This window comes from Amphibalanus amphitrite, unplaced genomic scaffold (assembly GCF_019059575.1).
Source record: "Amphibalanus amphitrite isolate SeventyFive unplaced genomic scaffold, NRLGWU_Aamphi_draft 000277F_arrow, whole genome shotgun sequence".
Lineage (NCBI taxonomy): Eukaryota > Metazoa > Arthropoda > Thecostraca > Balanomorpha > Balanidae > Amphibalanus > Amphibalanus amphitrite.
In genome coordinates this window covers 498,527-523,042 of record NW_024881772.1, presented here as the reverse complement: position 1 = coordinate 523,042, position 24,516 = coordinate 498,527, and the positions used below count along the sequence as shown (strand labels likewise).

Sequence of the window (24,516 nt, the reverse complement as noted above, 5' to 3'; positions counted from 1 at the left end):
CGAAAGACATTATAAACACTCCCAAACACCGGATTACAAGTGGTTTAGACACACTGAACATGAAAATGGCGTCCGTGACCCTTGTTTATGCCCTGAGGTCATCTTAGGTCACGAATGGTATCTAACAGTTTTTCGCAAATAACTTTTGATAGAGGCATGCTAGAGCGATGAAAACGCCTTAGATGTGTTCAGCTCGACGATACGGATCGACTGATATGCAACATGACCCTTTCCGGTCAGGTCATGACCTTGACCTGAGGACAAATTTTCAAGTTGACCTTTCAAGGTCAAGTTATAGTTCATTCGATGCGTCTTGACGAGAGGAACACGATGACGGTAAAAGTAAGCTCGTACAGGTCTTGGGTCAAAAGTTATTGCAGAAAAACTGTTTCCGAAAAAATCGGCTATTTTTGCAGTTTTTGCCCCCTGCAGGCAAAACCGTTGAAGTTAGGTCAAATCTGAGAGAATTACTCAGAAAGGGCGTTAATAGGGCTATCGAATGCGCTTTACCGCGGCGCTGTAGCTCTATTGGTTCCCGAGTTATGCGTTGGCTTCTTGGAAATTTTCGACATTCGACCTGGAAATCGGCGAAATTTTGCCTTCCATGACCTCTGGTGACCTGACCTTTGACCTGACCAAAAAATTGACCGAAGTGATTTCGTCATTATTTTTGACGCTCTTTCGAACGCCGCCTTCCGCGTATCGCTACGTGGCCCAGGAGCCGAGTTACAAGGGGGGGGGGGGTGTTCAAACACCCCCCAGCAGGGCGTGGAAATCCAGGACCCCCAGCCGGGCGCGGGTTAAAATTGGGTATCATCGGCCTCCTCTCGTCACGGGCAACACGCTCTTTTTCCGCGAAGCTCTAGCTCGATTAGGGGCTGAACGGCAAAGGGGTCCAACGGACCCTCCTCCCCCTCTTTACGATAGACGCTGGCAAAACACCAATATGGGTGAGGGTGAAAATACAGCTGCTGTCATAAAAATTCAGCTTGAATCAAAGGTCAGGCTTGCCAAATTTCAGCTCTCGCAGCTATCAACAAAAATAAACATGTGGAGGCGGCAACCGCCTCCCCCCTCTCCTCTCGGCCACTGGCAGCGAGGTTTTAAGCGTATCATACACGTTACAAAGCATCATATCAAGAAGACACGCCCCAGCAGTCATATGCACTGAACACAAACTTATTACCCACGCTAGTGTATCGGCACCATAGCACATGGTCGAGACTGTCGTCAGCCACGGACTCGCACTCGACCAACCCTCTGAGCCCGTTGACTGCGGGTGACCTTGACAATTTGACATGTCAAGCCTGATCGGCGGCCGGCCGCTGTCGTGCGATCGTTATACACTGAGGGGAGGGAGACACAAAGCTCTACGTTAAAGCTGACCTCTGACCTTTCCCTGCGCCCTGGTCACTGACCCCGCTCCATGTCGCTGGGCGGTGGCATGGCAGTGGAAACCGGTTCTAGCCTCTACACATGCCACCATTCTAACCCTCCCCTCCCCACGCTACTACGCGGCGTGGAGTACGCTCGTGCGTAACTGGGCGGAGCAAGGGGTCACGCGATACAGGGGCGGAACTGGTTGCCCTCCCGCTCGCCGAGCGACCAACGACTAATACCCTGGAGAACCGTACATTATCAATTGTCTCTGCCGGAACAGCTGCCCACCAGGGCAGAATACTGGACATCGCAGCTTTTATACACACGGCTACAACTCCGCATATACGAAAGGTACGGAGAAGGTCGCTCAAGTCCATTCAGCGTTGGCTCCATCTCGACAGAATTGACGCAAAACGTATAGGTATACAGAGTGTCACGAACTTGATACGCGGTTGGCGCGGTCTTGTCCCTACATGTCCCTCCTGAGTGCTGAATGGATGTAATTTTAACGGGTCCGGCACCAGGGCATCTGGTCCAGGGCACTCGGCATCTAAATCGGCCATCCCCCGGTATCTGAAGATTTTACCCTGAAGCTGAAGCCGCTCAACCTCAGGCTGCAACCCTGACTTACCATCATCCATAAGTGATGCAGCTGGATTTCGACAAAACCCACCAAATCTGGACCATTCAGGACTAGATATTCAGACTTTTCAATGATGAGGCCGTGAGGTGATATTAGCCGTTTTTACGACGGCCATCTGGTACACATTTGGTTCACATCTGGTGTAGATTAGGTGCATATTTGGTCAAATTAGGTTCAGTGTGTCTCTTAGTAGCTATCAGCTAGGGTTGTACTAATTGCTTATATACCTCCTTTGTCATATTATCAGAGAGCATCATCGGTTAAAACACTGAAATAAATTCATAAAATAAAGATATTTGCTGTATTAAGAGAGATTAGGTGCATATTTGGTCAAATTAGGTGCACTCACCAGACAGCCCGTCGTGAAAACGGCTATTAGAGCTCTTCTTAGTCACTAACCGTCCCGACAAGTAGTTCTGGGCCAACAGCAGCTCAGAGGCGCTGCGCCGTCGAGACGGTGACGCACCCACTGGGCACTGGGGATTCTCGTTTGGGGCATGATGGGCTACAGAGGCCTATTTGAGCTTCACCAGGTGCCGCGGGGACAGACCATGTGGCCGCTGATAACTTGTCAGCGAGGTGCTGGAGAACACTGACGCAACTATACGATGCAAATGAATGTTGACCCACGTGTTGCTAAGCCAATTCGTTTTCCTGTGCGCAGGCTTACACACAAGCGAAGGGGCGTGAAGTTCTTGCGTTGATGAAACGTCGGAGGGATTCGCCATCCAACAGCTCGGGGCCGTCGCAGTCTCTTCTTTCCGGCGATTTTGAACGGGACAATGATCAGGTATGGTACCTTTTTGCCTTTTTATTCAGTTAAGAGTATAAGCCTGATGGTGAACAACAACATAACCCATGCAACTGTGGAAATGAGGCAATATCAGTTGAACATTGCTTACATTTTCGTCAGGACTGTGTAGACTGTGCTGTTCTACGAAAAGAAAAATGCGCGATGGACGAGGAATGCACTGCACTGAAGCTGCGCATAGGTAGTTTAGAAGGTCAGGTGAAGGCCCTTAAAGCTGGAATGCTGGCAGTGGGAGGTAAGTGCTTCTTAACTTCATTCCTGATTTTTTCCTGGTGGGGGTCGTTTTCGGTCCGAAAAGGCCTTTGCGGCCGGCAATGGGATTTCGTGAGAAATTCCTCAGCCGGTTTTCAAATTTTTCGGCGTGGAATCTCATGCGGTTAAAACACGGCCCGATTACACATGGTAAACCACTTTTACCGCCGATACCAGCCCAACATACGTGGATGATAGCCTTGTACACTCGGGGGCAGATTGATGTTCCGCCACTCCCTACCCATCGGGCTCCCATGGTTCAGCACTGGCTGCTGCCAGTGGCAGCACTGGCAGCACTGGCACTGGCAGACAGTGCTGAGCAGTGCTGAGGGCAGGCAACACCGGCAGCAGCCAGTGCTGAGCCATGGGAGCCCGATGGGTAGGGAGTGGTGGAACATCAATCTGCCCTCGAGTATACCTACTAAAATAGGTGTATCACGAGTACTTGAAACACTGATCAGACTGGCAAGTCTTGTCAATGGTCCAGTGTCTTATTTTTTAACTTTGAAGTATTTCTTTGGTCGCATTATGCCGTGGCATGGTATTGCTCGAGTAAATATCACATCTTTTTCAGAAGTTTTTTTTGTTTTTTTGGCTGAATTTTCCCGTGACGTGACATGGTTCGAGTAGGGGAAGCCGGGGGAAGCCCGGCATAGTAAGCTCTTTTTCCTTTTTATTACATACCATACGTGCTATATAAAATGTTGATATCCTGTTAGCTAGCTAAGTTCATTGGCCGTGTCTTCCCAAAAATTCGGTTTCGTGGAATAAGTATAAGGTTGAGAAAATCGAGTTTTAAAAAAGTGTTGATTTTTCTGGGGTAAGCCCGGCATAGGGGTAACGCCGGCCACCTCCCCAGCGCTTTACAACGAGTTGATGAAACCATTATGTGTCTTCCAAATATTAACGGAAAGTGAAATATTAAGTTACGGATTAGCTCTGGACGTCTTAGAGTTTATGTCACTAATGGTATTTTAGCTAGAGTCTACCACATATACAGTACAGGTCGATTAAAATCGTGATGCAAAATTGACAAAAAATGTGTATTTCAAAATTCCTTAAAATTTATTTTTATTTTTACCTTAATGCATCATATTGCATATTATTCGACTTGCTTATGAAGAAGAATACAACGACACCATTTTTGAAGCTCTAGCTTCATTGGCTGTCGCGTTATCTGCAAAAACGTAGTTTGACCCTAGTTGACCTTAAGTGACATGACTGGCTTTGTCTATGATAACATGTTTATTTTCGAAATTTATCTTTGATCTAGGTGTAAACCAAACCTGCTCAGTACCTATTATCTCATGGAAAACAGTGGTTTAGTGGCATTGCTCTCGGTTGGCGGTAAGCTTGGCCACTCGCCCGGGGTTACCCCAATGTGCTAATTTTTATTTTAGAACAGCGATGTTCGAAAAAAAATATCATACTTAAGCCAGCCTGCCTCGTCACCCCTCACTACAAACACTTAAACGATCCTTGCATAACATTCGTATAAATATTAGTACTGTATGGTATAACATTAACAGTGCAACATATCTCACTTTTTAGCTAAAAACCTTTAAAATATCATTTTTGCTCTATAACTTAAACAATATACAATTTTTGTTAGCCTTAACTTTTTTGCTGGTGTTACCTTAGCTGCCACGCTGAAAGGAAAAACAGTTGAGCATTTTAATGTGAATAATATAGCCGGAAACGGGGTGGCCGGGCTTCCCCCGCGCCCGGGCTTCCCCCGGCTTCCCCTAAATGCCACAATTGTTTTTCATTTTCGTATTTTTATAGAATGATCACGAACTATTATCCTCGTTCCCAGATCTCCCTCAGCTGATGGAGAGGTTCGAGACCACGGTTGTGTGGCTAGCGGAACTGAAGGCATCTAAGGTAAATGCTACATTGTAATTGGGAAGGGGGCATGTGATGTTTCATCCAAGATCTTTCCGTCGAATTGCTAATTCATTTTACGATTCCCTGCTGTTTGTCCTGGGTACAAGCTGACTAGCGCAGTATCGCGGCCCTGTATGTGGCGCAGGTTGTAAGCCGTATGTTAACCCGGCAGTTGCTGGGGTATTTCGCCACCCACCGTTTGCTGGGGGGGGGGGCGTTAAACGCCCCCAGCCGATAACTCGAGAACCAATAGGCGCAGCGAAACGCACGAGGCGGCAAACGAAAGAACGCGACGAGACGTTTCAGATGAGCACTTTAAAGTTGAATTTTGAGGTCACAGGTCGGGTCAAGGTCAGGTCAAACACCTGAAATCGGGCTTTTAGTAGCATGGACTTCAGGACTTCGCAATGGGCGCCTCTCGTCATAAACTCTGTCAAAACGGTGCACAATCCATCATATAAGGCCTACAAGAGTGTCAGCTCCATGTAGGGGTCACTCAAGCATAGGTCAGGGTCAAGGTCAGGTCAACCGGGTAGGCACATATCCCCGAAAATCAAAACTGATATTCGCAGCCTGTGACACATGTTTTATGGGTAATTTGGGGCGTAGAACACGATGGTGACATTCATTTTATCATATGTGTACGTGTTTGGCTCAAAAAGTTCAATTTAAGAAATTCATGTATCATGTTCGTGAAGTAGTCCCGAGAAATTGCCAAGATTCAGTTCAAGATTTTGGAAAATGCGGAACGATAATCAATAATCGAAGATAGCCATTTGATTGTTCATGGTATTGGCAGTCTAATGGCGTTTACCGCATGTCTGTATGTCTATTCTGTGATTTTATATGATTTTTTGAACATATGCCGTTTTTGGTCGAAAACTCCGAAATCATGACGTCACTAAAACCTCGATATCTCAAAAATTTTCCGAACGATTTTTTTGAAACTTTGTCACAATAAACTTCAATCAATTCCCTACAGGTACCCAAAATTTGGCGCGCCTGCGGCGCGCCGTTTTTATGCTATGGCCCGGCGAAAAAAGTGGGGGCGTTTAACGCCCCCCCCCCCAGCAACTCGCGGGTTAATGAGGCAGTAGGACCCGTGCTCGACTTCCATTGCCGCCCGTCCTCTGGGCTGACCGTACAGCAATGATAAAAACTACAGTGCTGCCATCAGGTGTACAAATGCAATATCTGGATTTTACCTAATTATTTTCTTTTTTTTTTGTTCTCATGTTAAATCGTTCCTGTGAAGGATCTACGAGACATGGCCTCCGGCCAATCCTCTCCACGACCGGGATCGGTCACGGTCTCCATCGGGTCGGAGAGACAGCGACCCTCGACCGGCACTGGATCCCCCCGCGTGTCGTCAGTACCCGCGGTGACGCAGGACGATCAGATGCTCTCCCAGGACGACGGAGAGCTGGGGCATTCCACGATAGATCGTACCAGGCCCGTCACCCTCATCCCTCAGATTTTAATGAAAATCGGTCCTAGGGGTAATCATAGGCCCCAAAGACGCCTGGCAAAATATCAGACTTCTCAGATCAAAACTTTTTGAGTTATATTGCATTACATTTTTTTAACTTCGGTATGTAACGGTGAGTTTGATGGCCTATAACTCAAGAACGGGTTAAGCAGCCAACAAAAAGTAAACAACACTAAGCTTGCGAAGAATCAAAAATTAGTATTACCATTTAAAAATTCCAAAGAAAAATTTTCATTGTTGAGCAAAAACCTTAATCGTTTTTCGTTTGCCTCTAATGACCTTTGGGACCAAAATTTTTCACATTTTTATTTTTTTCAAAATAATCTTCATGTCATTGCAAATCGATATGCAAAAAATTAGAAAGGTGTTCTTTCTATAAGTTCCACATTTTCCCGCAAACAAAATGGGTTTCGGAGGGGTTGATACGACCCCAGCGCGCCGTTTCGCTTCTAATAGAGCTAGAGCCTCGCGGAAAAAAACGAGCGTGTGTGCCGTTACAAGTCGCAGCGATTGGTACCCGATTTTAAGGTCTCAGCTTAACCGGTAGCGTCTGAGGTCAGGTCACGTGACTGAAGTTACGGGTTCGGTTTTTAGTAAATTACTTCGTAAAAAATGGCCGCAGAGCCGCGATTTTGGCATCATTGTTTTCGCCTAGCTCAGGTGCATCGAATGGTATACTTTTTGCTAGGGTGCGGTCAACTTAAGTAGTTGACCTCGGGTCAAGGTCAGGTCAGAGCCCCTCAGGTCACGAAGCTGGGCAAAGGGTATCATATGGCATATCATTCGATTGGGAAGGTCTTCCCGAGTCCATTGGTGGCTTTCCCGACTCTCTAGCTCGATTTGATCGGGAGTTATTGACGAAAAACTCGTACGACCCTAGTGACGTCATAAATGACGTCACGCAAGGTTAACAATGCAAAAGTAAAGCATTGGACTTTGCAAGGAGTGCATGAAATCACGATACCATGTACGTGGGATAGTTTTAGATCATTCTCGGCGCCAAAATAACAGTTTTTATATTTCCCCATTGATTTATAACAGTGATGTCACGTGACCGACCTGACCTCATGTAACCTTGAAAAATTCCCAGATATACAAGTTATGAGACCTCTGGAGGACACCATGTATGCGTCCTGTAACTTTCATCTCGGACAGCTATGGTCATTGGCGTCCAAAACAATGTCAGAACCAAACAGCCTTTTTCACCCTTGCGCTTATAGGAAAGAGGGTTGAATGAACCCTCTTTTCACTTTTTTCAGATGACTCAGACTTGAATTGAAATTTCAGTAACCCGTGATGTCACTAGGCAGCTTTACCACGCCATTTGTAAGCTCCCCTCCCGAAATCACTATTCGAAACCGTTATCGTGACGTAAAATAAATACATTTATAGAAAGAACACCTTCCTAATGTTTTGCATACTTCTTAACAATGAGCCAAATATTTTTTTAAAGAAATAAAAATTCAAAAAAATTTGGTCCCAAAGTCCAAAAAATACAAATGAAAGAAAACTCGATATGTCATATATAAAAAATAGAGTATTTTTCGAAATTTCAAAAATACATATTAATCTCTGTTTCATTGCAAGTTCAATGTTATATGACATTTGGCATTTGCATAATCCGTCTTAGAGTTACAGCCCGCCAAACTTAGCGCTGCAAAGCAAGATCCAAAAAATGTTATACACCATAACTAAAAAAATACTTATCTGATAAGCCTGAAATTGTTATAGGTGGATTCAGAGCCCCTGATCACCCCTGAGACCAATTCTCGTCAAATTCCGAGAGATGAGGGTGTCAAATTGGAAAAAAGTGGTACGATCTATCGTGGAATGCCCCAGCTTCCAGAAACAGGATTCGAAAGCACAGTATGTCTTGTTACATACCAGGGGCGTCGCCGACGGGGGGGTCGGGGGGGTCGTGACCCCCCCACTCTTGAAAACTGGGGGTGTCGACCCCCCCACTTCTTGCGATGCTGAGTATGCTTTTTTAGCTTTTATGTCAGTGAAGCAGGCGTCAGCAACACCAACAAATACATCAGATTCAAAATCGCTTCAAGAGCTCCCTAAAGCCAATTAGCCAATTACCTAAAGGTCAATTGGCTGTGGGCGGGGAACACCAGCACAACAATGTTTTTAAGTAGCCCCCATCCTAGTACCTTTTTATCCCTCAAAGGATTGGACGCGCCAAAACTGCCCCGAGCGTTCGCCTGATCGTTTTAAAAAAATGGTCGCAGTCGATTCGTCGGATCAGTTATACCTAACTACAAAACTACAAATTAGCCTCAGCCCCATGGCTACCGTCACAACTAGCTGTACAGTGCACATGTAGGGGAAAGGGAGTCAGATGGAACCGTCTCGGGCTTTCGCAAAGAAGTCGCGCAAAAAGGAGCCGATTGCAACAAAACTTCCGGTGCGCTCGAGTTAATCACCTACTTAAAATAAATCGATATCCCTGATTCAAATAAAGATGACCTTAGCTCACTTTTTCATAACGTGCTTTTAATTGATAGGGTAGTTTTTGGAGCTGATTTTGAACTTAGCGGCTAGCGCCCATCTGAACATTTAAGAAGTAGTTGTGTTGCTTATTCATATAACATGCTAGGAAGCAATCGGTGGTGGTCATCCACTATTAGGTACTGGTCGATCTGACCTGACCTGATCTACCCCAAATGCATGGAGTCATCATCTTCGTTCAAAACTAAGATAACATTCGTAATCAGAACCTCGAAAAACCATCACAACTTACATTCGTTAAGTTCTAGCAGGTCCCGAGTTTCTCTACTTATTGGCGATGACCTGAGTCCTGAGATGACCCGAAAACTTGTAAATGGGTATCATCGGCTTTCTCTCGTCACGGGCAGCATGCTCTTTTTTCCGCAAACCTGTAGATCGATCAGGGGTCGAAAGCATGCCTCAGCGTTAGTTTAGTATACGTTATACGTTAGCGACTGGGAAACCACCAATAGAAGGGCTACAGTGAAGCAGAAAACTATTCGATAGCTCTTTTAACGCTCTTTCGCTAGCTTCGCGTTAGATTTCATCTCAGGTCTATGTTTGGCCCATAAGAAGGCAAACAGCTAACTGGACAGATTCTGCCGAAACATCTGCTTTGCAATAACTTTCGATTCCGTGAATTTGTATGGTATGTACAGTTGTCTTGTCACCACCGTCTTGATCTCTTTGAGACGCGTCACATGAGTTAAAATTTGACCATTCAGAATTAACGTTAAAACGACCTCAGGTCAACGTTATGTCCTGATCGAAAAAGGACCTCCTGCTCAGGGGCGCGGGAACTACTTTCCGACTGGGGGGGGGGGGGCACACCATACTAGAGATTAACCTAGGGTACCCCCAAATCTAGTTTTCTCACCGGTTTTAGGCCACTTATTTTTCACCCCTCGGCTTTTTCAACAAAAAAAGAAAACATTTGCAAAAAAGTGTGGTATTCCGTCTCAAAGCTGTGGGGGCACCGCCCCCACGGCCCCAGAGTTGGGGGGGGGGGGGGCAAGCTGGCCCCACTGCCCCCGGCTCCCGCGCCTACCTATGCTCCTGCTGCATATGAATGGATCCGTGTTGTTGAGCTGAACAGTGAACACCTTCCAGGTGCTGTCATCGCTCTACCGCGTCTTCGTCAAAAGTTGTAGAAAAAAATGCTGGTGGCCATCGATGGACATTTCCACTAATGACCTTTCGAGTCATCACTCGCCATAAGTTGCACCCTGTCCCTGGCAATGATGAGCTGATTTGTCATGGCTCCAAAGATATTTTGCGTTTCTGACGAACTTTTTCAAAGCAGGAGGCATTCGTGCTTTTTCTAATTTCTCATTATTTTCTAATGATGAGGTCACGTATTTGACCTGCCTTCAGATCATAGATGTAAATCCTCACTTAGAATCATGAATTGCTGACACGTATAACCCCATACATTAGGTACCTATACAGTGTACCAAATTTCGAAGTTATGGGAGAAAAGCTACAAGAATGGCGAGAGGGGAAAGTTTTTATAGAAGTATACCGTATAGCTGAACTTGACATGGCGACCTGACCTTAAGTGACCAGTGATAATTTTTACGCAAGTGATGTAGGTAGGTATACCTACCTAGTAGGTTATACCAAATTTGGCGGCGCTGCGCGCCGATTTGTTACACACGCACACACACACATACGCACGCACAAAACTGGGAAGTGTGGCAAAAAAAAAACACCCCTACCCATCGGGTGAAGACTAGAAACCCGACCCCCCCACTCAAAAATCCGTGGCGACGCCCCTGTTACATACCGTTTTTGACAATGTTTAAGCTCATATATGTTGTAATGATTCCGATGCCGTGCTCCTCGCATTGTTGGGTGACACCGAATGTGACTGATTTTCAGCCCAGAAGTGCGGACGCAAGGCCGGGAATCCGGGACAGCGAGAGCATCGTAAGTATGGTTTTCGATCTAGGACTGTTTCGGCTTGAAGCGTCGTAGCATCAATGCAAGCCGTTTGGCAACATGTTAATTGGCTACATGCACTATTTTCTAAGTTTCTAGGTACAATTAATTGTACCTATTTCTAGATTACCCTGCTATTGAACACTGAATGTGAGTCGTAAGTAAAGACGTGATGTTTTTCAGGAACTTGGTCCAGGGGGCACAAGGCTGTCCTTGGCCACGTATCGGTCGATTCCGTGGAAACACCCCAATAAGAACAAGACCGTGAGGGAGATATTAGTGTCAGTTTTCGGGATGGAGGTTCTTGCTAAGTCATCGATGACGGGCAAGCCATCAAACGCGATGTCGCTGAATAAGCCAGCGAAGAGGCCTCTAGACAGAGTGAAGCTGGACGACGTGATCCGTAAGTGTACTTTTGCAGGAACAATGACATGCTATTTACGTTTCATTGTGCTCCGGTCGCTATCTTTAGTGCGTGTTGTTGGGTTCCCTAGGCCCGTAACCAGTGTGAACATCTCCGCGTGGTAGCTAAAGCAAAACACGCCTGGTGGGGCCCCCGTCCGTCTAGACGATGACCACTTTTCTGGGTAGATTAGGACCAGGTGCCGCTCTTCACGGACCAGTCTCTCCACGTCTAGGCCGCGCATTGTGAAAGGGTTGCTAGGACGTCCAGGGCGGCCGTCCTCTCCTCTGCATTCGCACCATCTCTCCACGACTTTCTGTTCGAATTCTTAACGCCTCATTTTGCCTTTCAGATGCTTGTAAGCGTAAGCTGGGCATGAGTACTGGCGAAGTGCAGAAGCAGGTTACAGCGGTCTGTAATAACTGCGCCAAGGTGCGGAGCCGAGCCGGCTCTACTCGTCAGGGCGCTCTTTAAGGGTACGTAATTGATCACTGATAAATTGTTTTAGCCCGTTTAAATCTTCAGCCACAACAAAAGGTGCAAGGGCTAAATTTTATCGATCAATAACATCAAACGCAGGGCTCAAAAGGTTCGCTTGTTTAAACAGTGGTGGTGTGTCAGGTGCATGAGAAATGGAATATCATCGTTAGTAATTTTCCATTTCTTTTCAGGTTCTTCTGAAACGCCAGTCTCGCTGCAACAGCCCCGCTAGCTGATCCAGCCAGTGTGTGGACACTGACATCTAGTGCCTTGAAAATGGGGTTTACATGACATGAGCATGAGCTTTAGCTTACATGAGCTTTATACAAAATACAGATTGTCATTGGTTACCCTTATCTTTGCAATCAGACGTTCAAGCAACCGCATTTGTTATTCCTTATGGGTCATTGCTACGCATATTTTCAGGCGTGATCCGCCGGAAATCCAACGATATGCAGTAAGATCAAACGAATGAACGACTTTTTGCGTGAATCTATATGACTACATATGTAGGTATACAACATTAACTTTTTGCAGCCCTAATGATTTGACCGGGTTGCACCTGTAAAGGACGTTTCTACATGCCTTTATGTATTTCTTAAATCACAATTAAGTCTAGGGTTGTGATAGCGTTTCTAGTATACAGGGCTGTTGAAGCACGCCTGCATTTTATGACTGTCCTATAGGATTCTTTTAGGACTTTGTCGGTGTCCTATAGGGGCATTCCACGATAGATCGACCAAAGCCGTACACCCTCATGTTTTGTTTTTTGCTTAAAATTGGTCTAATGGGTTGTGATGGGTGGGGAAGCCAGCTGTGCCAAGGATTTTTTTTCTTCGAACAACGGTTTCCGAGATATAGCCTCAGGCAATTCCTGGAGGTCACGCTGCAACCCTATGTTTGGCGGCTCATAACTCAGAAACTATTGGTTTTCTATGGTAAAACTTTATATGTTTCAACTTGCAATCAACCAACAAACGTTTTGGCTATCTCGGATTTTCGATTTTTGAAAATTTTGATCACGTGACTTCTTGACCTTTTTTTCGAAGAGTGACCTTGATATTTTCCCAACTGAAAGTCGCAATTTTGTCTGATGACGATTAAAGCCATATCAATGGTCATTCATATGCGCAAATAAAAAAAGTGACTATCGCCGTGCGTTGACCTCAGGTCAGGTCATTTTTATGACCTGTCCATTATCACGAGCGGGAGCGACGCGAGATCTCGAGAATAAAGCAAGATAGCGACAAGCGGTAAACGGTACAGGATTCACACGGATAAGGTCTACAATTTTTACGGAGGTCATTTTCAGGTCAGGTCAAAAATGACGTCACAGGGGTAAAAAGGAAGTCAAAATAGTTTTGGCTGTACCTTTTGATCTAATAAAGAAAGAGACGTGGAACAGGCACCATTGTGTTTGCTTTCGCCAAGCGCCAGTTCGTTTTGAATTTCAATACCGATGACCTAAGATCAGGTCAATTTCTTGACCACCCCATTATAAGTCAATTGGGGAAAAATCAGCTCCCTTGTTTTTACACTAAAACGCGTCGGAATTGCCTAATATACCATGAGTGACTTCATATACGACTAACTTTGACTACCTTCAGATCTTTTTTGCTCTTGGTCAACTGTGACGTTGCTCTTGGGTCATGTGACGTCATTAATGGTCACCAAATGTTTTTTTTTGCTAATAACTCCTTACAGGTTTGAGATACAGCTGCGCGGATAGGCTCATTGTGTTCAGCTCGTCAAGGCCCATCGAATGATAGGGTAGCCTGGGGCAAGACGCCCCAGATAATTTATTTTGCTGCATAAATTTTGTCCCACATCACCTGGAAGGCCAAATTTGTGCTCAATGCGTTCTTTGGACATTTTACTTTAAATTGCACCCCTCAAATTGATTCACTTATGATCGGACTCCAAGCTAGGAAGTGATTTGTGAAGCAACTGCAAATGGGGCATTTTGCCCCAACCCCAGGGCAAAACGCCCCACGGCCTGGGGCAAGTAGCCCCATACTTTAGATTAAAGATTTAACATGGTAGTTGGCTAAATCTTATGTGAGAGGTCCGTTAGACCTCTGGAGGCACGGCACTGAAGTTAGCGCATTCCATCCTGTCGGGTGCTCAGCTATGACACTATTGTATGAGCAGGTTTTTCACCTACCTCATAAGACCAAGTAATAAATTATTGCAATGCTAATGTTAACAAAATACTTCCTTTGCCATCCAGTTGCTGAGAAAAATACACATAAAGGCATAGAAACTTACTGTTCGCCAGCTACCGAACATAAGGAAGTGGGTAGCCCGAACAACACATGAGGTAAAACGCCCCAGGGGCTTTTTGCACCGCGACCTACTGGGGCGTTTTACCCCATCACGTAGTTCGGTCAGAGAACAACGCCTTGCACTCCAGCAAGACATAATTTAACACGAACCAACCCGGCATGATAAGCGTTAGACAATAGTTGTTCAAAATACATAAAAGTCGTTAACCTAATGTGGACCATAAAAGAACCCCATGATACATAATCTGACAACAAAACATAAAAATCACTCAAAAAACACATTTTTGGCTATATCTCCCGAAAGAGTCATCACAATTTCTTTCCAGTCTGCTCATATAATGATCATATAGTGCACGTTTTATAGAAGAGATGATGTTTCCCCAGAATCCTGCCAGTTCCGAGAAACATCGGTGAGGCGTTTTACCTCGGCGGGGCGACTTGCCCCGGTCTACCCTATGTATGATGACCTTAAGGTCACGTGACCTAAGGTCAACTTTTGACCTTGACCTTTTGAGGTCAACATACACATGTTTAGATGCGGATCGACGAGGGGATCACGATGGTGCTATTAGTTTGTTCCTAGCTGGGATACTTTGAAAGTTATTCGAGAAAAACTTCATATATGTAGTGCCGCCATTTAGACTTTCTTTTCACCCCTGTGACGTCATCTTTGACCTGACCTGAAAATGACCTGAGTAAAAATTGTAGACCTTATCCATGTGTACTTTGTGCCGTTTACCACTTGTCGCTATCTTGCTTAGTTCTCGAGATCTTGCTGTCGCTCCCGCTCGTAATAATGGGAAGGTCATAAAAATGACCTGACCTGAGGTCAACGCAGGCCGAAAGCCACTTTTTTATTATCGCATATGAATGACAATTGATAAGGCTTTAATCGTCATCAGACAAAATTGCGACTTTCAGTTGGGATAATATCAAGGTCACTCTTCGAAAAAAGGTCAAGATGTCACGTGATCAAAATTTTCAAAAATCGAAAATCCGAGATAGCCAAAACGTTTGTTGGTTGATTGCGAGTTGAACCATATACAGTTTTAACCACAGAAAACCAATAGTTTCTGAGTTATAAGCCGCCAAACATAGGGTTGCAGTGTGACCTCCAGGAACTGCCCGAGGCTATATCTCGGAAACCGTTGTTCGAAGAAAAAAATCCTTGCCACAGCTGGGTTCCCCGCCCATCACAACCCATTAGACAAATTTTAAGCAAAAAATAAAATATGAGGGTGTAAATTTTATTTATTTTTGGTCGATCTATCGTGGAATGCCCCTATACTATAGGAGACCGGCAAAATCCTATAGGGCCTATAGGATTTTGCCGGTCTCCTATAGGACTCGTACATGATATTTCTATAGGAATATTCAGGAGTTCTATAGGACTCCTGATCAGGATTCCTATAGAACTCCTGAATATTCCTATAGAAATATCGTACGAGTCCTATAGGACACCGGCAAAATCCTATAGGACACCGACAAAGTCATATAAGAATCCTATAGGACAGTCATAAAGTCCTATAGTATGCCTATAGGACAACCACAAAGTCCTATAGGATACCTATAGGACAACCACAAAGTCCTATAGGATACCTATAGGACAACCACAAAGTCCTATAGGATGCCTATAGGACAACCACAAAGTCCTATAGGATACCTATAGGACAACCACAAAGTCCTATAGGATGCCTATAGGACAACCACAAAGTCCTATAGGATGCCTATAGGACAACCACAAAGTCCTATAGGATACCTATAGGACAACCACAAAGTCCTATAGGATGCCTATAGGACAACCACAAAGTCCTATAGGATACCTATAGGACAACCACAAAGTCCTATAGGATGCCTATAGGACAACCACAAAGTCCTATAGGATACCTATAGGACAACCACAAAGTCCTATAGGATGGCTATAGGACAACCACAAAGTCCTATAGGATGGCTATAGGACAACAACAAAGTCCTATAGGATTCATATTAAAAGTCCTATAGGACAATGCGTCTTATAGGTATCCTATAGGTATCCTATAGGTATCCTATAGGTATCCTAGAGATATCCTATAGGTATCCTATAGGATACCTATAGGATACCTATAGGATACCTATAGGACTATTCCGGAAAGTCCTACACAATTTCTATAGGACTGTCCTATAGGATTGTATAGGACTTTTTTGCTAGGGAACGCTCGCCGCCAAACGAGAGGATGAGCCTTGCACGTGCAGACCGGAGTGGATGTGCTACGAACTGACGTGCACGCACTCTACTAACCGCTCTCTAGCGGTGTGCCAAATTTGAGTGCAATCGGTCCGGCCGTTTTCGAGATCTGGAAGCGGCACCCTGCACGCGCGCTGGTGCAACCTGGGTCCCAATTGACTTGTGCACGGCACCCTATTCGCCGGTCTCTAGAGGTGTACCAAATTTGAGCTCAATGGACCCAGCCAATTTCAAGATCTGGAAGCGAACCCTGCACGTGCGCACGTGCAGCTGCATTCCAAACGTGGCACATGGAAATACATACTAACTGACTGGTGCAAGGCACCCTAATAACCAGTCTCTAGCGGTATGCCAAATTTGAGCACAGTAACTAGGTCCAGCAGCTCTTGAGATCTGGAAGCGTCAGCCTGCACGTGCGCACGTGCCAAATGGGTCCCATCTGACCTGTGCACGGCACCCTACTCGCTGATCCCTAACGGTGTGCCAGCTTTGATTACAATCGGTCCAGCCGTTCTCGAGATCTGGAAGCGTCACCTTGCCCGTGCGCACGTGCAGCGGCACCCCAACCGTGACACCTCGAAATGCATTGCACGGCGGGTGCCTACACAGATGCCAAGTATCAACCACAAATCGTCAAACTAACCACAGAGTTATTAGACTTGTTACCGAACTGACACCTCTTCGTTTTGCACGTGGCACAAGCATTAGGGGTCACCCATACGCATCGAGAATAGCACACTACGTGTAAGAAAGGAAGAGGCTATCCCACACAAAAGACCGCGAGTGAATCGGTCAAGCGGTTGTGGAGATATAAGCTTTGCAAAGGCGCCCCCACGGTGGCCGACTGCTAATATTCAGCGATTATCAGCGTCGCGTCCGCACACGGGAGGTATCCCCGTCACCTGTTCGTATACTCTAATGTGGTTGGGTTCAAGTCGCAGTCGAGCCCTGCTTTTTACAACCTTTCTTAAAAACCGCACATCGTGCAGTGACGTTCTATACATCGTTGGAAAGAGCATTGCAAGTTGTATATTCTATTAACTTTTCACTTTTATATATCTGCAACGTAAAAAGTTATTAAGCAACAAAGACGCTCCCATTGACTTTCCATGTTAAAACTAACATTTTTAACAAGCTTTAAAAGAAAAAACGATTTTGCACAGCTTAACCCGCGACCGCCTGGGGGGTCGAATCCGACCCCCCCCCTCCGTTTTTCTTGAATAATCCATGAACCGCTTACGCTATCAACTTGAAACTTGGCATACCTTCTCCCCCATCAATTTGACGTCCCCTGTGTAATGTTTAAGTTAAATTTTCCAAAAATATTTTGAGATATATCGATGTTAGTGATGTAACTACATGACGTTTTCAGTCAAAAAGTGGTAAATGTTTAAAAAGCCGCCAAAAATCAAGGTTTAAAGCAAATTGCAAATTAAGGATATGAATAGACGCAGCTCAACGAGTTCTTTAAAATGGCTATCTCGGATTTTCCATAAAATGCGTTTTTTTACCCCTAAAAATTCAAAAATCTATTTTTTTTGAAAACAGCTTATAAAATCCAAAATTTTGAGAATTTCCAAAAAAAACGAAATATATGTTATAGAGCTCTATTAGAACATTAGATGTTCCAAATTTCAACTTTCTATCTTAATTTTTGATCCCCAGATTGCAAAAAATAGCTCCAACATGCATAGGGCATAGTGACGTCATGAGCATTTTCGTGAATTAGAGGCACTTCTGAACATCGCATGTGAAAACAAATGGCTCCACTAGATTCCTGGGACAAAGCTGGTCTAGAAAAAATGCATTTTTATGTCAAAAATAAAAAGTTGAAAAATTGTCGCCGTTCGCCGACCAAGTCAGTCGGTGACACACCAGGGAAATAAGCTAAAATTAGAGCGCTCTATTTATTGCTCCCGCTTCTTCACCGCCTCCCATAGGGTCCTGTGTTGAGCTGGTGTCGAGGCTCTAAAAACGACGCCGATTTTTGTACCCTTCTCACGAAAACCGCTCGGACCGCCTGGAAACTAATTGCTCCGCTCTAAAAAATTCATGGTCGACGGGAAAATGAACGAGGAAAAGATTGGTCCTGAAATAATTCTGAACTCCCTGTAGAACATATCGAAATATGGCTGCAAACTAGGAGCATGTCAAAATCGACAAAACAATACAAATAAACTTACCGGGATTTTTTTCCATACATCTGTATATGAAATCAGTCGGTTTTTCGGAAAGATCATCTTCTGTTTAATAAATAATTCCACAAATGCAATCGAGAAAAAAAACAATTTCTGCTGTGACAGCAGTTTTGGCATTGTGCCAGTAGTGTGGCGTGCGCGGTGCTGGGTGGTCGTGGGGGCGGAATTGTGAGTATTTGTGGTGTTTTAAATGGTTGATGGCCATTGGAACCAGCTTTATATTATTTCCTACCAATTTTTGCATCAAATTATTGCTTTGAAAGACCATTGAAACCCGTTATCTCTTCATGAGACGCGATCATATTCATCGTCGACGAAAATGGCGCGGGACTCGATGTGCATTTCGATCGAAATAAATCGTAAATTAAACAATATTCGATGATAAGTATCATATTCTAGTAACACATTTTCATAAAATAAGGCATAAACTTTGCAAGGAAGTCAACATTGGATAATTGGATTCTTATTTTGCTCAAATATCCTTGTAGTAGTCAAATGGCTCAATTGTTAGATAAATATAAGTATATGTTTTGGCTTTATGTTTGCTGTGAAACCACCCAGCCACTTGCTGGGTGGTTTTCTGATAATTACCTGATAATTATTTCTCCTTTTCCGGAAAAGAAACTAATTTTTTTTCAAAACAACCCATTTTTAGGAAAGGCGGCTTGTTCATTGACGTTTCATGTTCTTGTTTTGTTATCGCTGGCAGTATTTTAATACAATAAATGCAATATGAATTTTTTGCAATAATAAAACCTAAGATAAACTTAAGTTAATGCGTCAATCAAACACCCAACAGAAAGATTGTGAGTCCTTGTGACGTGAAGTAGAATATTCTGTGAGTGTGTTTTATAGAATATGCCACATTTTAAATAGATTCATTATTTGACACTGATAGCTGAGTATGTGAATTATGCCACAATATAATTTCATTTTCTGGTTTTGGAACAGCCGGCAGTATTTTACTCCAACAAATGTAATTATAAAAGTTTAATAACAGCCAACAGAAGGGGCTGTTTCAGCAGATAATGTTTGTACCTTATGCATTACCTTTTCTTCTGCAGGACCATGCTTCCGCTGGGTGGTCGACGTTTGCCTCCTGAAGAAGTTGAGCAACATGAAGACCACCAGATGAGGTGTCTGCAGTTCATGTGGAACTCTGCAGAATACAAGTGTTATGCCAACCACAACCAAAGTGCTGTGATCATGGAGGCATGAACCTCATGACACCACTTCAAATTTGCAGTTGTACCAAAGTGTGATTCAAACCACCTGTGGCATCTCACTCAATGCGTGAACAGTGTGATCATTGTGCAGTGTTCAGCTGCACCTAAGACCAGGGCCTCGTCTAAGGAATTTTCACTGGGGGGGGGGGGGGGCAGAGACTGAAGGACCCAAACCTAGGGTACCCCCAAATCCTGTTTTTTCACCGGATTTAGGCCACTTGTTTTTCGTCACAGCCCTGAGACCATTATTTTTTTTAACAAAAAAAAAAAAAAAACAAAAAAAAAACAAAAAAGAGCCATGCTCGTATAGGGGGGGGGGGGGTCGAACGGACCCCCCCCGGTTTTTCACGAATAACTCACGTAAAAGCGGCTGACCGCGACGACACATTCAGTACCCTCGCGTTAGTCAATTTTACACCTACTCTGAAAATGTCATGACCCTGACCGTAATGACCTTTGACCTGTGACTTCTTTTCGAGACCATATTTGGCCGGAATCGCGATTCGGCGTATGTCGGCTCGCATTAGCCGCGTGTTTGCAGTCTTTTCGTGGTTTCAAGCGTTCAAACATGGAATATGATATTGCTCCCATGCATTAGGGCAGGCGTCAAGGTCACCGCGAGGTCAGGTCAGGTCATTGGCTTTTGATGACTTCGGTTCACTTTTTCGAGTTTTACATGATTCTAGGCCAGTTTTTGGAGCTGAATTCGAATTTAGCAACCATTTGAACATTTACGAAGTAGTTTTGGTGCCTTCGTAACATGTTGCGAAGCTGTCGGAGCCAGAGGCGGTTGCCACCTACTACGAATACCTGGCAAAACCCTTACTGGTTGACTTGACCTGACCTGACCCGACCTGGCCTAAATGCATGAAGACATTATCTGTGATAATTAACTAACATGATATTCGTGATCAGCACCCCGAAAAAAATAGCAGCCACCCTTTACCACGTTGTAACAGGTCCCGCGATTTTCCCGACTTTAGACCGAAGACTAAGGCCTTAAAATGAGGCATCATCGGCTTCCTCTCGTGACGGGCAACACGGTGGTTTTCTCCGCGAAGCTCTAGCTCGATCAGGGGCGAAACGGCAAGGGGCAAGGTCCAACGCCCCCCCCCCCCTATACGTTCGCGGCTGGAAAAACACTAATACGGGCGAGAGTTAAGATTAATGTGTTACCCCCTCACATTGCCCCACCAGACAGTGCTAAACATATTTATCCGTGTTGGGCCGTGGGCGTTTGATTGAGTGGGAGGGGGGGGGGGGGGGCGGGGCACAAACACGAGTTGGGTCACTGGCAGCTGCCAATTGACAATTTGCTACTTGAATCACAGTAGCAAAATCACAGAATCACAGTGAGTACTCAGGTCTATAAATCACAAAACTCTGGCTTTTCCCGTAGTCATGGAGCATGAACAGTTTTTGAACAAATGATTTAACGCTTCTCGTTAAATCCGTAAAAGACTGCTAACAAAAACGCATTGCAGAGAAGGTAATTTTGTGAGAAGTTCACGTTTTGACTGGGGGGGGCAAATGTTGGCCACTGGGGGGGCAATCCGCTCGACTGGGGAGGCAATTGCCCCCCCCCCCCAGTTAACATGTTAGACGAGGCCCTGCCTAAGACATTTATTAGTGACTTGTTTTGCAATTAGCCACCAAAAGCATTTTTGGGCTGGCCGCTGTAATTTGTTGTGCACTGCGCAATAGTGGTAGTGTTTTGTCACTTGTCAACTTGTCAGTTGTGCATGTTGCATGTTTCTCTCCCCTCGGCCCTCATTATCAGTTAAGTGGTGAATTGGCATCACTCAATCTCCCCAGATCTCCATCGACTGTCTGTCAACCACCTAACTTGAGACAGTATTTGCTGATAGTGTCAGAAAAGAAGTGAGTCTTTTCAATATAACGAAAAAATCTCAGTATGAGCGGCCCGGCCCGGCCCGGCCCCGCCTGTAAAGCTTTTGAGAGGCTTATATCTCAGCAACCGCTGGACCGATTGGCCTGCGGTCTTTTTTGCTGGGTAGCCCCATTCCTTCTACCCCGTAATTGACTACTTTTGACACATCTCAGTGACCGTCGTGGCACGTGCCACGTGAAAAGTCAAGGGTGTTCAAGCTGTTTTGCAAAAGTAGTGATTTTGAGGGGCCCATATCTCAGCAGCCGCTTGGGCGATTGTCTTGCGGTAATTTTTGTTGCGTAGCTGCATCCCTTCTACCAAAGGTCGGATATTCTTGATCTATGTGAGGGACCCCCACTGCACGTGCAAAATGCAAAAAGAAGAGGTGCCAAATTTGTTCCCATTTCAGTAACTCGGTAATTACTGGGGCGATTTCGCTGAAACTTGGCATACAGGTAGGCACCCACCAGGCAATGCATTCCCATGTGTTGCGGTTAGGGTGCTACTGCACGTGCGCACGTGCAGGGGGCGTTTCCAGATCTCGAGAACGGCTGGGCCGATTGCGCTCACATTTGGTACACGGCTGGAGACCGGTTAGTAGGATGCCGTCCAAAAGTCATTTTGGACCCCGTTTGCACGTGCGCACGTGCAGAATGCCGCTTCCAGATCTCAGGAATGGCTGGGCCGATTGCGTTCAAATTTTGCACACCGCTAGCGACCGGTTAGAAGGGTGCTTTGCACAATCCCGTTGGAACTACCCTCTCCCCCTTCCGCATGTGCAGGGCTCACTATCTCGCTCGCTCGTTCTTCGCCCAAAAGACGTTTTACTGGTTGTAGACATTTTTAGGAATATGAGCTCCGTTTCATGCATGTTCCAGTGGTCATTTTGTGACATGTCCCATAGTGTAATAAATGGAAACTGTTGTTCCCTTTTGAAGGTACTTACGGATGCAGAAAGCATTGGGCCTGATTATTAAACGCCCCCTCCTATCAGCGACACACGAAATCGACAAATATCATCCTTTTTAGAACAGGAGGAAACGAAAACTTGTGAACATAGCTGTACCTACAACAGTGCATAAGGAATTGAAATTCTGGGAGTTTTTGAAATTCGGAGAAACTCAAGTTGTCGACAGGTATGCCCCCTTGTACGTCAAAGACCGCCTTAAAACAAACGTCTACAAATGAAGGCAGTATTCGTATGTTCGTTGTAATTGCAGCAACCTAGCAACATGCATTGCGGTCTGATGGCGAACTCCGGCTTCAGAGTAATCATCCCATATTGTACGTCTTAAGTTGTTGATTTCTATGGCGGTTTGAAATTGCTAGCCACGTCTTATCTCAGTGTGGTGGCCCCGCATTGGCCCACTCGGCCGCTCTAAAATTGACTTATGGAGGAGGATGGTGGCTCTTATTTTAGCTTCTCCGCCGACTGCGGGGAGCGCCGCCGCCGAGGTAGGAGCAGTAATTAGCTTATGTTTGAGACTAATTTCCACGCTTAATTAACATTTTAATTTTATTTTAATTAAATCATGTTAATATTTGACGCATTCTCTTTCTATTGATACCATTCACCGGTCTGAGAAGTATGCCTTGCTGCGTAAGGGCCGATAAAAGATCACGCTTTTATGGGTATCTCTTCAACATGGGGCAGGAGCAATAAATAGAGCGCTCTAATTTTAGCTTATTTCCCTGGTATGTCACCAACTGAAGTGGCTCGCGCGCGCGCCGCCCAGTCCCACGCCGGCCGGGCGGCCTTGGCCCTGGCTTCTGATTGGCTGAGCGGTCCGTGTGACCAGGCGAGACCGTTCGGCTGGGGTTCCGGACAAAAAGTCAAATGATAAAAGGTAAAAGGAAGGTTAGTCAACAGACATTACGTCAAAAGCAAGAAGTCAAAAATCTTATAAGTCAACAGGTAAAAGGTCAACAAAGAGGAAAGTCAAAAGGCAAAAAGTCAAAAAGGATAAAACGTCAAAAGATAAAAAGTGAAATTGCCAAAAAGTCAATGAACAAAAAGTCAACTAGCATAGAAGTCAAAAGTCAAAAAGTCAAATGGACATAAGGTCAAAAGACAAAAAGTAAAAACGGCAAAAAGTCAAATTGTCAAAAAGTAAAAAGGACAAAAGTCGAAAGATAAAAGTGAACAGGACATAAAGTCAAAATAAAAAAAAACAGTTGGTAGGGTGCCGTGCACCGAGGAGCCTGTAGCTCTGCGCGTGCTCAAGTGCGCACGTGCACACGCATCCGTCATATCTCAGGAACGGACGGGCCGATTACAATGAAATTTTGTGTGTGATTGGATGCTGACCGTGTATGAGTTTTTCTGAGTTTTTCTACACGGGCGTAGAAACGTCATGAAAAGTGGGTGGGCCACCCTGTCAAGTAGAGTTCTGTACGGCTGCAATTTTCCACGGCCTAGCCGCCCCGCAGCCGTGGCTCCACAGCCACAGCCGCCCACAGCTGTGGCAAACTATGGGCAGCCAGCCGTCAGCCGGCCGTGGATATTTTCAATGAAATGCAACCAAATAGTATATAATAAGTTGTTTTTAGTTTAAACATATAGCCAAAAGCACATTGCAATGGGCTAAAGGTTCTCAAGCTCATGAAGCATCATAGGTTAAGTGGTTGTGTATCTGGCCTCATTTGGGCCTGAAGCCTGATGAGCAACGCATGCCTACATAAGCCCTTGCAAGGAGTTAAAGGGACCCTCCCACCTTAACAATAGATTTGAGTTGAGATAGCCAAAATGGGGTCCCTGGCTCACAATTACCGGTTTCGGCACTCACAACATCGAGAAATGCCTTAAATCAGAAATCTTGAATTTCAAAATTGCAGCATTTTGATTCAGAGGGGCTAATGCATAGGAATACCCCTCTGAATGTGTGACGTCAGCGCAGATATCTAACGATTTTT

The 24,516-nt window shown here is 45.0% G+C and overlaps 2 protein-coding genes across 2 annotated transcripts in view; one reads left to right on the top strand and one right to left on the bottom strand.

Annotated features, from left to right (window-relative positions):
* Positions 1-12,105, top strand: part of LOC122387210 — an 85,608-nt gene extending 73,503 nt beyond the window's left edge. The window contains exons 2-8 of the mRNA XM_043377163.1: positions 2,688-2,813; positions 2,937-3,069; positions 4,903-4,970; positions 10,837-10,884; positions 11,080-11,299; positions 11,652-11,775; positions 11,971-12,105. Of these exons, the coding sequence (XP_043233098.1) occupies positions 2,727-2,813; positions 2,937-3,069; positions 4,903-4,970; positions 10,837-10,884; positions 11,080-11,299; positions 11,652-11,773 (678 nt within the window). The 5' untranslated portion in view covers positions 2,688-2,726 and the 3' untranslated portion in view covers positions 11,774-11,775; positions 11,971-12,105. The remainder of the gene's footprint in view (positions 1-2,687; positions 2,814-2,936; positions 3,070-4,902; positions 4,971-10,836; positions 10,885-11,079; positions 11,300-11,651; positions 11,776-11,970) is intronic.
* The window catches only part of LOC122387208 (SH2B adapter protein 1-like), a 367,382-nt gene that overhangs the window by 118,488 nt on the left and 224,378 nt on the right, over positions 1-24,516 (bottom strand). The window lies entirely within an intron of this gene.